The sequence below is a fragment of the Aspergillus pseudonomiae genome (genome assembly GCF_009193645.1).
Source record: "Aspergillus pseudonomiae strain CBS 119388 unplaced genomic scaffold BDV37scaffold_133, whole genome shotgun sequence".
NCBI lineage: Eukaryota > Fungi > Ascomycota > Eurotiomycetes > Eurotiales > Aspergillaceae > Aspergillus > Aspergillus pseudonomiae.
In genome coordinates this window covers 686-15,841 of record NW_022476125.1, presented here as the reverse complement: position 1 = coordinate 15,841, position 15,156 = coordinate 686, and the positions used below count along the sequence as shown (strand labels likewise).

General features: G+C 51.2%; 6 protein-coding genes across 6 annotated transcripts; 4 read left to right on the top strand and 2 right to left on the bottom strand.

Moving 5' to 3' along the window:
- The first annotated feature begins 1,386 nt into the window (after positions 1–1,386).
- On the top strand, positions 1,387–3,284 carry BDV37DRAFT_42057 (glycoside hydrolase family 16 protein). Its single transcript, XM_032090621.1, has 3 exons — positions 1,387–1,602; positions 1,675–1,955; positions 2,048–3,284. Exons 1-3 carry the CDS (start codon positions 1,515–1,517, stop codon positions 2,999–3,001), a joined length of 1,323 nt encoding a protein of 440 aa, XP_031935316.1. The 5' UTR covers positions 1,387–1,514; the 3' UTR covers positions 3,002–3,284.
- Positions 3,265–5,090, bottom strand: BDV37DRAFT_42187 (uncharacterized protein). Its single transcript, XM_032090623.1, has one exon. The coding sequence runs from the start codon at positions 4,929–4,931 to the stop codon at positions 3,567–3,569; it is 1,365 nt and encodes a 454-aa protein (XP_031935315.1). The 5' UTR covers positions 4,932–5,090; the 3' UTR covers positions 3,265–3,566.
- A 1-nt stretch (position 5,091) lies between these two features.
- BDV37DRAFT_42059 (threonine--tRNA ligase MST1) lies at positions 5,092–6,967 on the top strand. The gene has a single exon (XM_032090622.1). The coding sequence runs from the start codon at positions 5,251–5,253 to the stop codon at positions 6,829–6,831; it is 1,581 nt and encodes a 526-aa protein (XP_031935314.1). The 5' UTR covers positions 5,092–5,250; the 3' UTR covers positions 6,832–6,967.
- Positions 6,968–7,450: 483 nt separating this feature from the next.
- On the top strand, positions 7,451–10,213 carry BDV37DRAFT_288907 (putative C6 transcription factor; the record flags this gene model as incomplete). The annotated part of the gene is made up of 7 exons (XM_032088346.1): positions 7,451–7,552; positions 7,668–7,738; positions 7,855–8,266; positions 8,336–8,417; positions 8,468–9,254; positions 9,313–9,623; positions 9,678–10,213. 7 exons carry the CDS (start codon positions 7,451–7,453, stop codon positions 10,211–10,213), a joined length of 2,301 nt encoding a protein of 766 aa, XP_031935313.1.
- A 375-nt stretch (positions 10,214–10,588) lies between these two features.
- On the bottom strand, positions 10,589–12,374 carry BDV37DRAFT_276466 (putative MFS quinate transporter; the record flags this gene model as incomplete). The annotated part of the gene is made up of 4 exons (XM_032085565.1): positions 10,589–11,658; positions 11,735–11,803; positions 11,864–12,217; positions 12,293–12,374. 4 exons carry the CDS (start codon positions 12,372–12,374, stop codon positions 10,589–10,591), a joined length of 1,575 nt encoding a protein of 524 aa, XP_031935312.1.
- Positions 12,375–12,624: 250 nt separating this feature from the next.
- On the top strand, positions 12,625–14,844 carry BDV37DRAFT_264363 (putative TIM barrel metal-dependent hydrolase). The gene is made up of 2 exons (XM_032083661.1): positions 12,625–13,428; positions 13,579–14,844. Exons 1-2 carry the CDS (start codon positions 13,366–13,368, stop codon positions 14,554–14,556), a joined length of 1,041 nt encoding a protein of 346 aa, XP_031935311.1. The 5' UTR covers positions 12,625–13,365; the 3' UTR covers positions 14,557–14,844.
- Positions 14,845–15,156: the final 312 nt, after the last annotated feature.

Below are 15,156 nucleotides of genomic sequence, written 5' to 3'. Positions count from 1 at the left end.
GGCCGGTGAAATGCTTGGGCCCAAGGAACAGGAGAACCCCGTTTTGCTGGATCGTAGGAAATGTCGCGCCCGCTCGATGGTCGGATATGGAAGGTACTATCTGGGATTCGGGATTCTGGATTCTGGAGCATCAGGACAAAAACTTGATTCCCTGATACAGAGCAAAGCAGGTACCCGTAGCCATGGCTCGATCGGTCTCGTCTGTTCGATCTCTCTCATTGACCCAACAATGGCGCGTTCTCGGCTGCGACACTTTCAGTGACCCTTTAATGCTGATCAGCTTGCGTCGTCAGCCATTGAGCATTTCCCTTGACTTGCTGCCTGATGGATACAGTGGCAACAGGTCTTGCCTTGGCGCCACTGACACCTTTTCCTTGGCTCAGTTCTGAAGGGATTCTCCGAAAACGTCACAGTTCCCGAGGATGATCTGTATGCGGTGAATAGGTTGATTTTTCCGTTTATTCTCTTTCTTTTTTTATTTGCTTTGCTTTGATTTTATACTTTATTTTTAATATTGACAGTGAGACAAGCTGTCAAAGGTAAAAACAAAAAAGGGACGTACTGTATGGAGGTGGTTGGCGAATGTAACACTGCGCCGGCTAAAAGTGGCAGTGAGACACGGGACTTATTTTGACATACGTGCAGCTCTGAGCACACTTACTTAGACTGAGACTTAGTCCTATCCAACAGAGAAGGTATCAACGCTGACCTGCAGCCAAACGCATGTAACAATGGAGCGCAGGGAAAGTCAGACACCGAAAGGCACAAGCTTTTTCCCTTTCCCTCTTCAAGCGCTCCGCTTGCAGTTTGTTGTGGTGCTGACCCCAGTTGACCATGCGCAATGAGAGGCAGGTCAGTGGAGAACCAGAGTGGTCCACGTCTGCTGGTGCATACGGCTATACGGCGTACGCCTATCATCGAGAACCCTTTCCCCATTGCACGGCCCCCGCTGGATCGAAGTGGCTCTCTCATCCGGTCGCTTTCGTTCAATCACAGTCGGACCACACTCGGTTCCATAACCGTGACTTGTGACTGTCTGGCTACTAGCTTAGGTCGCGGCCCTTCGGATGAAGCGCCAAAGAAACTTCCCACGCTCGACCCAGAGGAGACACTTTCGCCTCCAATGATGCTTCTTCCTGTGGCTCCCCCCGGCCGAACTATTGCTCGGGACGGATGGCGCTATTCCACTCTTTGTCCCCTGAGGGGATATTTTGGAAAGTTAGTGAACCCTTACTTGGCGGTAGCTTCCCAGCTATAACTATAGCCCTCCCCTCCTCGTTCCATAGCAACGAGGTCGTCATCCTGCCGTCTTTACTATCTGCAAGACGGGTCATTCTTTAGCGTAGATCGTCACGCCTGTGGGCCGTCTCTTTCGTCAGAACCACTGTCGCTGCCTCGACTTATTTAGACGCTTGCCCGTCTCCCAACTCCTCTCTTTTGAGAAACCCGATTGCGCCTCGCATTCGATTCTTGCAGAGCTGCGTTCGCTGGTCGCATTGACCTATTCAGACATCATGCATTTTAACTACGCTGCAGCTGCACTGGCTGCATTGCTCCCACTATGCTCGGCCCAGACCTACTCGAAATGCAACCCTCTTAAGCGTATGTTTTCCGCCCCGTTTGCTTTTTGTAGCAGATATTCCCATAGTTCTCTGGACTGACATGCAAAACTAGAATCTGGTTGCGAGCCCAACCCAGGTATGGGCGCCAATTTCAACTCCGACTTCACCACCGGCGATGGAGCTCTCGGCGGCTGGAAAACTACCGCCGGAAAAGTCACGGCTGGTGGCCAGGGTGCCGAGTTTACTCTGGCCAAGCGAGGCGATGCGCCCACCATTGACACTAACGGCTACTTCCTATTTGGTAAGGTCGAGGTTGTCATGAAGGCTGCGCCGGGACAGGGTATTGTCAGCAGCATTGTCCTAGAGTCGTCCGCCCTCGATGAGATCGACTGGGTAAGTTGCTTCCCCAGCAAAACATGGAACAAAAAAAAAAAAAAAAAAAAAAAAAAAAAAAAAATCTCAACTGACCTCGATGCCCTTAACAGGAAGCCCTCGGTGGTGACACCACTCAGATTCAGACCAATTACTTCGGCAAGGGCGACACTTCGTCCTATGACCGTGCAACTTTCGTGAACATGGCTTCTCCACAGGCTGATTACCATACGTACACTATCGACTGGAACAAGGACCAGACCACCTGGGCCGTTGATGGCAACATCGTACGTACTCTTAATTACAACGACGCCAAGGGTGGTACTCGCTACCCCCAAACCCCTATGCGCCTGAGACTGGGCATCTGGGCCGGTGGCGACCCGGGTAATGCGCAGGGTACTATCCAGTGGGCCGGTGGGCTGACTGACTATACCAAAGCCCCCTTCACCATGTATGTTAAGTCGGTTAACATTGTGAACTATACCCCCTCCGACTCCTACACCTACTCCGACAACAGTGGTTCCTGGCAGAGCATCAAGAACTCTGCCTCGTCCCCAGAGCCTCGCAGCACCTCTAGCACCACGGACACCCCGTCCACCCCGTCTAGCACTGAATCCGCACCCTCCTCTGAGCCCGCGACCCAGTCTAGCACCAGTAGCACAAGTTCTCCTACTGGTTTCATTACCAGCACTACCAGCAGTACTGCTGGCAGCACCACTGACACCACTGAATCTACCACTGGTACTGCCACTGGCACTACTACCGGCTCTTCCTCGGAATCTGGCTCTGGCTCCACCACTGCCGAGTCCAGCTCGAGCACCGGTTCCTCCGGCGCTGGTGCATCCACGACCGAGTCTTCTGTTCCCGGATCTTCGTCCGGCGCTGGATCTTCCACTGGCGCCGGATCTTCCACTGGCGCCGGATCTGGCTCTGGCTCGGCTTCTAGCTCAGCCGCTGGTGCCACTTCCACTGTTCCTCTCTCCAACTCTGCTACAACGCCTTATAGTGGATCTTTCATGGGCCTCATGACGATCATGGGCTTGATGACCGCCATGTTGCAGCTGTAATTGGATCTGTTTTTGTTTTTGCTTTTGTTTCATTGGCCTAATGACCCCATGGCGGATTTTGTAATGGACGGGATTTATGACGCTTTTGGGAGACCACGCTCCTTTTATGACCCCCTGATTCTTGTATCGTTAATTGTAGCCTTAGGTACATATCACACACACACACACACACACACACACACACACACACACACACACACACTGTGAAGAAGAATCTTTTGATACTGGCTTATATTTAAGCTCGGACGGATTTATATAATATCATTTCAAAATCAGTTCAAGCTGTTCTATGCAAGTAACCGTATCTGCCACCTTTCCGTTGACTGAATGTTTCTCTTTCGAAGATAGAAGATAACATTAACATGGGATCGGACACTGTTACTTCCCTTGCTTCCAATCATCAAATCATGAACACCAAATAAACAAGCAATGTAAACAAACAGACAGCAAGCAACCGAATCATGACTCGTATCCTGAATCCTATCCAAACTCCCAAGCTCCCACCTAATCGGGTATCGTTTCTTCAATCAGACACATCACATGAACATAACAGTAGGCACATCAATCAGTATGCCCTCTTCTTCTGCAAGGTTTGCAACTCTGAGGACAATCGTCGCACAGCATCAACGACGGGCCGATGCTGCTCCGCAGCGTCCCGGAAGAGCTCAGATATCGACAAATCCGGACGAGTTGGGCTGTCTCCGTCCGCTGTTTGGCGGAAAAACGAAGGCAATTTGTCAACAAATGCCCGGAGTCCACCGCCAGGAGATTCCGCAGCGGAGTCTGTTGTACCTAGAGATGTCGGTGATTGTTTCATTTCCCGAACCAAGATGCTGCCAATAGATTCCAGGTGGTCATCTAGCGTGGCGAGATCGTTCGACAAAGAGTCAGCCTTGTTCTGCATGCGGGCAGTTAGCTGATCCAGATACTGTTCACGCCACGACATCTGCGTCGATAGGCGGGTGCCCTGAGCGGCGGATTGGGCGTCACCTGCCGTAGCCCCGCTGGTTGCGATTAAATTATCGACCGCAGAACGGATATCAACTTTGAGGGAATCGAATTTCTTGGTGGCGGCTCTGGTGGCTTCCCAGCAGCCGCTAAATTCGAGGTCGAGCTCGTGTTTCATGCCCGGGTACGCCTTCTTTAGCGCCGTCTCGATGTCGCGGAGCCTCGATTCGCTTTGTTTCAGTGTGTCCGATAGTGGGGTCATTGCATGCAGAGTCGTGTTGAATAGGGCTTCTAGCCGTATCTGTGAGGATACGAGGGTGTCGGAGCGGGATGCACGGTGACGGTTGGGCTGAGGCTGGGGGTAGGGTGGAATACAACTGGCCGGGTATAGAGTGGAAATAGTTTCTATCGTGCAGAGAGTTTGATACTGCTGGACTACTTCGGGGATGATGAGCAAATGCGAAATGGCCACAACAAGTAGCACGTTTATTATGGTTCGAATCAGCGTTTCCAACGTTTTAGACCTTGATGCTGACTTTGGACGAGCGAGCTTCTCATCTACCTGACTAGAGTTCGGCCCTTGCTCAGAAGAGCCACCGTCCTTGGACATATCTAGGTCATGTTTCTTTCCTCGGGGTGTGCTTTCGCGCGCTGCGTTATGTCTGCGCCTAAGAGAATGTGCGGTCTTGGATTTGGATCGCACAGCTGGCGCAACCCAGGAACCTTCAGTGATAGGTGTCTCGTAGATTGAGGGCATAATGAGTTCGGGTCCTGATATGGAAGAGGCCGATGTAGTCATTGAGTCGGATCCATTGTTACATTCATGACGGCCAGTCTCTTTGTTTAGGTGACGGCTTTGACTTGAGCTTTCAGACGGCCGGTCCTTACTCGGCCGGTCTTCCTTGTCGGGGGACGACGATGCCACTACCCAAGACTCGCCCAGGATAGAACTATCCTGAGGACGAGAGGAGTTTGTAGACATAGGTGAAGGATGATTCTCAGTTGCTATATTAGCCGAAGCATTCACTCTACCAAGTGTCACCCCTGGGGCGTCTTAAAGCTGTCAGAATAAGTGAACGAAATGTCAATAACTGTAGGATGAGCAGAAAGGACTGGAAGGACCCTTGTTTGTCGACGATAAGGTTTCTGTATATTGATTGTTGACGAACGATAAGAAGAGAAGTGGGGATGGATTTCACGAGTGCTTTATTCAAGATCGGGCCGATCGGCAATCGCGTTCGTGTTTCACGGGCCAGCTTCGAAAAAATTCCTTGTACGATGATATCAACCCCCCAGCAACCATGCGCCGATTAAACCCTCTGCTACGGCAGTCCCTGCTCCTGCGGAAATCTTGTCCCAGTACACGTTACACTCTCCGACCGCCGCGCTTGCAATGGCTGTCCACCACATCCACTCGACCCTGTTCATGCTCCGACCCCCAGCCTGAACAGCCGCCTTCCCACTCCGCATCTACCTCCGCCGACTATCGCGCACTGGGAACTGCGCAGGACCTGTTCACCACCTCTATCTACAGCCCTGGATCCCCCCTTTTCCTCCCCAATGGCACTCATGTCATCAACAAACTCGTTTCCTTCCTCCGCACGCAATACCTCCAGTACGGTTTTCGCGAAGTCCTAACCCCGACCATCTACAAACGTTCTCTCTGGGAGATATCGGGACACTGGCAGAACTATAAAGATGATATGTACGAGGTACGAGGCCGAGGGGCTATGGGGGATACTGAAGGAGAGGCCGGAGAGGACGAATCGTACGGACTGAAACCGATGAATTGCCCTGGCCATTGCTTGTTATTCAAGTCGCAAAACCATTCCTATCGAGAACTACCCATCCGCTATGCCGATTTTAGCCCGCTACACCGAAACGAGGTTTCGGGCTCTTTAAGCGGACTCACTCGAGTTCGACGCTTCCACCAAGACGATGGTCATATTTTCTGCCGACCGCAACAGATTAAGAGTGAGATCGCATCCGCGCTTGGATTCGTGGAGATGGTTATGACTACTTTCGGACTGGGGCCGTATCGGCTGGTACTTTCTACGCGACCGGAGAAGGACTTCATTGGTAGTCTGGAATTGTGGGACAGCGCGGAATCTCAGCTTCGCGAAGCTCTTGATAGCAGTGGAAGAGAATGGGCAGTCAACGAAGGCGACGGTGCGTTCTATGGCCCCAAGATCGATATTCAGCTCCAAGATCAAGCCGGGAAATATCACCAGCTCTCGACTATCCAGCTGGATATGAATTTACCACAGCGCTTCGGGTTGGAGTATCAGGTGGCTGAGGGAGAGGAGGACTACAATCCGGCAACCCCTGGAAGGGCAACGCCCGTGCTGGTTCATCGGGCGAACTTCGGCTCTATAGAGCGATTCCTTGCACTACTCATTGAACAATATGCCGGTCGCTGGCCATTCTGGCTGTCTCCGCGACAGGGAATTGTTTTGACGGTCAATCAGGATGAGAAAGTTCTGCAACAGGCGCATGAGGCTGCGGCTAAGATATCGGGATTCCGTGCGCTTGAGCCTGGCCAGCATGGCAACAATGCTCCGCAGCCTCTCTCCTTTGTCGACTCGACCTTTTTGATTGACGTTGACGACAGCCCTCAGACGCTAGGAAAGAAGATCCAGAGGGCCAAACAGATGAAGTACAACTTTATCTTCATCGTTGGACCTAAGGATGTTGCAGAGTCGCGTGTCACAGTGGACATCACCGGTCAACTGCAGAGCAAGCCTGACGGAAATGCCCAGAAGCTGCAGGATATGCTGGTGAGTCGGCTTGGAGAGCAGGCGGTTCAGAACCCCCGGGCGGTGCCATTAAAGGTTGACGAGGTGCACGATATTCTGGTGCAATTGGAGAAGAGATTTGTATAATAAGTGGGACACGTATGGCAAGGCCATCATGTACAATATTGATTCGTATTTATGGACGGGGGTTCCAAAGTTATAGATTGATTGGCGTTCACACCCCGAAGCGGCTAGATTCCTAAGCTTTAAGGCTCGGCAACTCCACCGCGATCAGCTTGTCTATGTTGTCATCTGACCTTAAGCTTAAGATTATTTATTCTTAGGCAAGAAAAGTCGCTCAACAAAAAAGTCGCCACAAACCAGACCCCCATTTGTGGCTCTGATTCGCCAACCGTCGTCAAACCTGCCCAGGAGACATCGTCACTACTTTCTTTTTCTGGCATCATCGCCATGGACCTTTTTTTTTAAGGTGGAGTGAGACGTGATTCAGAGAAGCTTTTTTTTTTTTCCCTTACCAGGCCAGCCCCACGACTTAGACTCTTTCTCGCCCGAAAATCCTCCTGTTGGAGAAAATTGCCCCCTTTGGTCGTGTCTCTCATTCGCCTTCGCACGACCCCCACTCCTTTGCTCCCCTCGCTCCCCCTCTTCTCTCCTCTCGCGTGAGCCTCCAATTTCACCTCATGGCGGGTGTCGAGTATCCTAATCGGTTTCCCACCGTAAACTTGGATCCTGCCCTCGCAATTCCATGGTGGTCGAACCAAGCTCCTCTGGCACGGCCGACGTGCCGGCTAAGGCCAGTCTGCCGCGGAAGAGCGCCTTCTCGTGTGAGGCGTGCCGCAAGCGAAAGGTGGGTTTCTCCCTCTCCTGCTATATCTTCGGATGATTTCCGAGATCACAAGCGATGAAGGATCTCCTTCGTGTACCATGCTTATTGGCACGCACGCTGACATACTATTCTCCAGGTGAAATGTAATGGTGCTAGTCCCTCATGTTCTCGATGTGCGGCGCGCGGAGAGACCTGCGTTTATAGCTTGTGAGTGCGGATTGTCTTCCTTTCCCTCCCACTATCTCTTTCGATTTGATCCTAACACATGGCATCACCTCGACTACATGTTATAGTTCTCTACTTTATTAACTGTGTATTTTTAGAGCTCCAACTTTATCGTATACCAAACAGTTGGAGGCTCGAGTCGCCCAGTTAGAAGATGCGCTGTCAAAGCTACGGAGCCAACAGCAGTCGGCTGCTGAGGTGCGGAAGGCGAGCACCCCATCATCTACCGGTGAAGGTAGAGGCAGCATGAGCCCAAGTCTTCGGACTCGCATCAAAGAAGAAGACGAAAGTAGTAGCGTCGATCTCGCGAGGGATTTCGAAGGCCTGAAGGTCGAGCACGATGGTCGAATATCTTTTCACGGCCCGACTAGTTTGTTTCAACTTCCCAGCGGTGCTCTTAACGAGGCAGCGTCGACGTCTCGTCTTGCCGTACAGCACGAAGCTCGAAAGGAAAGGTTGATCAACAACGCGTGGCGGGAAAGGGCCTTCGAACAGATGGCCACCATGCCAGTAGGTTTAACCATGAACCTTTCTTGCTAAAGGAATAACTATCCTTACACTGCTGTTTTCGTAATTCAGGAACCGTTCCAATATCTCCTCGACTCACATTGGTGCTGGATCCAGCCGCTCTTCAACTTCGTCTATCGACCAGCATTTACCCGTTCGTAACCTCGTTGCTACTGGTGGAGGATGAGAACTAACCACGAGTAGGCGATATGAAGATAAACGGTCCATACTATTCAGACGCTCTTCTCAATGCGATCCTCTCCCATTCGGTCCGGTGGTGCAAGTCCGAACCAAGAATCGGCCCTATCCTCGATTCGTTTGATGGCGGTGCACAGTTCTCCCATCGCGCCGTCTCTGGTCTATATGATTCGCTCAAAGTTGGTAATCTCGGTATTCCAACCATTCAGACATTGCTCCTACTTAGTGCGCAAGAGTGCGGCAGAGGAAATCGGTCCCAGGCTTGGTTGTACAGCGGCATGGCTTTTCGAATGCTGGAAGATTTAGGAATATCCATCGACAGCCGCAAGTATTCGGACTCCGCTCACTTGAGCGATGAAGATATCGAGATCCGGAACCGTCTCTTCTGGAGTTGTTACTTTTGGGATAAAATGGTTTCCCTATACTTTGGCCGGTCGCCTACGATGCAGCACTCGCGAGTTAGTCCGCCACGGACAGTATTGGACGACACTTCAGAGATCGAAATCTGGACGCCGCATGGCGTTGTCTTCCCGGACGGCGCTCATTATCCCCCGACTCAGGCTCACTCCACGTCCTGTTTCATGAAAATGTGCGGATTGGCGGAGGTGCTCAATCAGATCTTGATTCACATCTATGACCCTATAAGGCAAGTGTCAGAGGCAGAGTTCTACAATTGTGTGATCGAGCAAGCTAGGAATCTAGCGGAATGGTGGGACGATTTGCCCGATTATCTGAAACTAGTACCTACAAGCCTTCCTCCGTACTCTCCGCCGAGCCACATTGTCATCTTAAAGTACGCGACCCCTACCTCCTACTATATTGTTCATGTGCTTACCATTCCCTCACTGCAGTTCGCTATATCACACTATCAACATCCTTCTCCATCGTCCGATCCTCTGCTCCAAGACAAACCGAGAGTCATACGATAAGAGCCATCTGGTCCAGTGCATGACATCTGCAACAGCAATCTTGTCTCTATTTGATCTATATCGTCGCACATTCGGCGATGCCCATGTTGTCCTCTCACTTTCCTACAGCGTGTACACTGCTGCGTCGATATTCCTGCTCGAAATACAAGCTTTGAAATACGCTGCTCCCGGGACGCTAGACAAACTCAAGTTTTGCATTTTCGCTCTAGAGAGAGTGAAGGTCTCAAACCCTGGTATGTTTGTCCACTCACTCAAATATAGGGTTATTGTGCTAACGTTGGTTCTAGTGATCTCGACCGCACTCAGTCTCATCTACCAAGAGCTTCAGAAATTGCAGATCGACATCCACATCGTGCTGCCAACTCCGCAACCGGAACAAGCTCAACCTCGCTCACAACCCCCATCTCGTCATAGTCACTCCCCGTCCCAACCACAAGGTCTACCGCTGCAACAACAACAACAGCAGCAGCAGCAGCAATTCCACGCCCCTTCGACTTTCAGTGATACCTCCCGCCACGTCTCCCCGTCTCATCAACCCTCCCCCGATGCCTCATCCATCGCTGCCTCCGTCGCCCCATCAGGCGTGAACACCTCGTTCCTCCCGGGATATTCCTTCCAACAGCCCGTCGCGGATTTCGAGCTTTCACAGACAGGCGTTCCTCAAATGGCCGGGACTCATCTTCTGGGTGGAATGCCCAACGCAATAATGACGCTAGATAACCCTGGCTCGTACGAGATCACGCCGGAAGTCTTTGAAGCATTCTCGTATGCAGAGCCCATCACGACTAATATGACACCTGCGTTTGAGCCTCGGTTAGAGTAATTTATGTGCCAGCGTGGAAAAAGCAAGGCTTGAGCATTCTACATTTAGAGGAGCTATAGGCGAATGGAGCATGCCTGGGTTGTTTATACCTCTTGAAACATTATGTTAATAATTTCGCGTTCTTGGGGAAGTAGACAAAACAAGACATTTGGTGGTATAGCTGTAATCTCTAACTTCTAACTTCTAATGGATATAAATACATCGAAGCGGGTATAAGACAACAAAACGTACAAGATGTATATGCTGTGTATTAACATGCAACAAAGCTTTTCACAGAGCGAATAAAAGGGTATGTATGTAGAAGAAATATTAAATCTCGTAAATATAGAGACAAGAGAATAAATTAGAAGGGGCAGGGTATCCAAGAAGAAGATATTACAAGGACGTATTCTGGTACTTCGCCTGCTTAGCATCCGTGCTAGAAGAGACACTAGGGGCCGTCTCAGGCGAGTCATCGGACTTGGGTCGGGCACGCCAACGCAGGTACCACGGGGTATCGAAGAGATCACCCATGCGCTCGATCGGCACACCCTTAGTTTCCGGCATCCAGATGCCCAGGATAACTAAACCAAGGGTACAAATAATAGCCCAGAAGAGGTAGGCGCCCCACACATTCAACGAGGCAAACATATTAGGCGTGACGCGGACCACGGCAAACTGGAAAAACCAGTGCAGCGACATGCTGATCGCGTAACACACGTTCCGGATACGGGTGGGGAAGATCTCCGTTCCGTAGAGGTAGGGGATGGTACAAAGGCCGATGGACCAGCCGACGGCGTAAACGAAGACGGAGGCGATGGCGGCGTCGGACGCGGATTTGTTGTCGGAAGAGCCGGGTTGAAGACCCATGTAGACACCCATGTAAATGTGGGCCGCTAGCTGGAGACTGAGACCCGCCAAGGCGCAACGGCGGCGGCCGAACAGGTCGATTAGCCCCCATGTGAAGGCCATCGTGAAGACCAGCTTGACGATGCCGTAGGCGCCGGAGCTGATCAGTGAGGTCGAGTTGCCTGTTACGCCGGCGTACTGGAAGATCGTCGAGATGTAGTAGGTGATGCCGTTACCGCCGGTCCATTGGGCGATTGTGTGCATCGCGATGAGGAGCCAGAAGCGCTGGCGGTAGTTGGGGTTGGTTTGCGTTTCTTTGAAGGCTGTCCAGGGGGTGACGGTGGCGAGGTCGCTGGCTTTGGCGCGTACTTGTGAGTCGATTAGGGCGAATTCGGCTTCGAGTTCGGGGTCGTTGATGTCTTTGCCGCGGAGGCGCGCGAGTACTGCGCGGCCCTCATCGTGTTTTTGTTTGGAGACTAGGTAGCGGGGTGTTTCTGGGACAATGTAGGAGGCCACCATGGCGAGTCCGACTGGAATTAGGGGGATGGCTTGTACCAGGCGGTACTGTTTCCGGGTCGGGGCCATGTGTTGGTTGGCGCCGTAATTAATGAAGAAGCCTAATTTTCAAGAATGCCGAGATGAGCTTCCGCAATCCAAGCTTTGTTGGACCCATTGATGAGATCTTAGACTTACCCATAGCTAAAACGGCCAGCAAGATGACCATGTAGCAGCTAACCACAAGTCCTCTAGTTCTTGCGGGAGCTAATAAGCATTAGCAATATAGCTCCAGGGTGTCTCAGTTAAACACGAGGGGCCACGTACCAATCTCCGACAAATAGAGCGGTGTCGTCACGGTCAGAGCTCCAGCTCCCAGACCACTCCAGATTCTCGCGAATAACAAGAGGCCATATATGCCCGAGGAGAAGACCTGGATGAACAGGCCCGACGCCCATACCAGACAAGCCAAGCGCCATGAGTTTAATCTGCCGAATCGGTCGTTCAGGTCCAAGGCGAAGAGTGCGCCGAAGGCCGCCCCCAGGACATTAAAAGAGGTGATATTAGCACTGCGGTTCGCGAGCCCCGTCTTGTCGTGGGTCCAATTGGATGCGATGAGGTTATAGTCTTCTTTGAAAGATTCCAATTTCACGCTAGCGCTGAAGCCACCTTCATCATAACCTGTACAAAGCACGCCCGGTCAGAATTAGATTGAATATATACGATGATATAGACCAGGATCATGCACTATCTCACCTTTGGGTATGCTCCCACATGCAATAATGAAGATAACGAGAGCATAGTAGGGGTGGGTCTTCCACCGGGACCAATCCACCATGACGGCGATTGGACGGCGAGAGGATAAAGGGGGCGCAATGGAACGTGATTTGTTCGATTCGCCCGAAATCGAAAAAATCCGGGGAAATCAGACAATGACAACCACTAAGCGATCCTTCGAGATTGGAGTAGTATTATTCTCGGGGGCAGTATAAACGAGGACGGGTACTCTCCGAACTGGAGACGGGAAGAGGACCTTTCGGCGCGATGGGGGCAAACGGACGGCGAAGAGTTTTAAAAGAGGGCTTCCAGGTCACGCCCCCTCCGTCTCGGTCAACTTCCGCTCTGTCGCCATTCTTCTCCTCCTTCAATTTAAATCTCTACTCCTCACTTGTGTAATGTCCATGAAGATCTTTTTGAGATTCATTGGATCGTGATGTTCTAGGTTACGCCGTGCAGAAGCGGCAGAAAAAAATCCTGCATCCAGTCATCTGTCACTCGGGGCATGCGGCATTTGGAGCTTTCAGAAGAACGTGTGGACTCCCATTCAACTTGGCACGGTTCAAGGCGTGGTCGTTTGTCGGCTGTCTCCGCCCATCTGAATCCACTCTCTCTTCGCTTAGTACGTGGAAGGAGAGACCCTTACTGCTGCTGGGAGACTTTGACACCGTATACGGAGTCGAAGGGATGATTGTTTTCCCTACCGTAATTACCAGTGACACTCCAAGATCTCACTCTATCATTGGTTCACTCCTCCATATAACTTCCGGTCAAATCGGATTATCCGACGTCTCCGAGAAAGAGTATATTTGATAGTATCCGCAGTCTGCTGAACTCCCTCACGGACAATCTCCGTTGTCAGCATGCCTTACTTAAGGCTTCAAGGAACAGAAGATAGCCACTTCCCCTGTGGGTCACTGACTGATTCGTCCCTTTTTAATTTTTCCCCCTTCTCTTCCTGCCTTGCTTCCGGTAAAGCAAACGGAAAGTTGGCGAGACTAAATCCGCTGCTGTAAACCTGGTATTATAACTTGGCGGACTTGGAACTAAACATGATACTTCTACGGACTTGTCTATCGAAGAGGGCAGTCGGGAGAATACCCCCAACGATCTTAGTGAGTTGAGTCCTGACAGTTTACCGTTTTGGGTCACTATATACAATCGGTGATACTCTTATCCTTTCATCATCGAACGACTCTTCTTCGTCCTCTCACCTTCGGAAAATACCCTGCCGTTCCCTGCTCAACATGCTTACGTCTGTCCAGCCTCGACCTGCTGTCCTTGGTCCTCGTGCCTCCTTAACCACCTTCCAAAAGGGGGAGCTGTTTCCTTTCAGCAGGGATGAACAGAAACCTGTGCATACCATCCCATTAAGACAGAGGCTTCCCGCCAAAGCATGGGATACACATATGCATGTCGTTGAGCCACATCGATTTCCAGTAGATGCAAGCGCAGTATACCAACCCTCAACACATACTATCGAGGAGGCTCTAGCGTTTGAGTCTTCCCTAGGGATTGAGAATATCGTCCTTGTTCAACCATCAATATACGGATATGACAATTCCTGTCTTCTCGAAGCACTGAGGCGTATCGGTCCTTCTCGCGGGCGAGGGGTCGTGGTGATTGACCCGATGAACATAGATACCCAAACGTTATCCGAATGGCATTCATTAGGCGTACGTGGAGTACGGGTGAACTTGAGGTCAGTAGGGAAAGTGATGGACCAAGACGAGCTGGCACAGACGCTATTGCAACATGCGGAGATTGTCCGTCCTTTCGGCTGGGCTATTCAGGTCTACGTCCCCCTCGATATGATCCCACTGCTCGAGCCTATTGTCCCACAGCTCGGTGTCAAACTCTGCATCGACCACTTTGGTGGCCCGGATCTATTATCTACGAGCTGGAAAGATAGAGCCTCGTTCGACCCCTACTCGCTGCCCGGATTTTCATCCCTGGTATCCCTCCTCCGAGCGGGAGACACATATGTGAAAATCTCCGCACCATACCGGCTCAGCAAGGACCATGAAATGCGAGACATTGAGATGATGGCCCGAGAACTTCTCCGAGAGGCCCCGAGCCGCGTGCTTTTCGCGACAGATTGGCCGCATACACGATTTTGTGGGACTGATATCGCCCCGTTCACGGAACTGTGCCTTCGGATATGCGGCAACGATGCCAAGTTGACCGAGCGGGTGTTTCGTCGGAATGCCGAAGAGTTGTTGGACGCACAAACTATGGGCTGAGTGAGGGTGCTTGGCTTCGAGAAATCAGTGTTAACGAGTTACGACTATTACCCACCATTATACTAATCTTTTACGCTACAATATTATGAATATGAACAAATTCCACAATGCGAAACGTAAATGACGTTGAGTGCTACGTCTCGGACAGGTTCCGATGTGGTTCGATAGTCTGGGCTAAACCATCGGCTGAAGGAGTGTGGAGTCAGGCGACAATTCACGCTAAATTTGCATTACTACGTAGTAGACGGAGACTTAATCCGAGTGCATGCTGTATAGCTGTGCACTCAGTGCCACTCACTTTATCCGAGTTGACGTGGTCGTCATCTCGCTAAGTCGTAGCTCACTGAGTACTAATATCCGAGCATAGTCTTCGCAGAGTTAATACGAGAAGAACGAGTATCTCCAGTACGGTCGTACATCACACTAGGGTTACAATCGTCCTTGGCTTACCGTGTAGTATTACTCTGCTGCTGCCTGGCATTCATAACTCACATGCTCGCTAGCTAGTATGCGTGGTTTACCCTCCGCGTGGCCCAGGATTAGTGAAATGATTGGAAGACGCGTGCTGAGATATAGACGTCGTTCGTTTGATGAAGATCC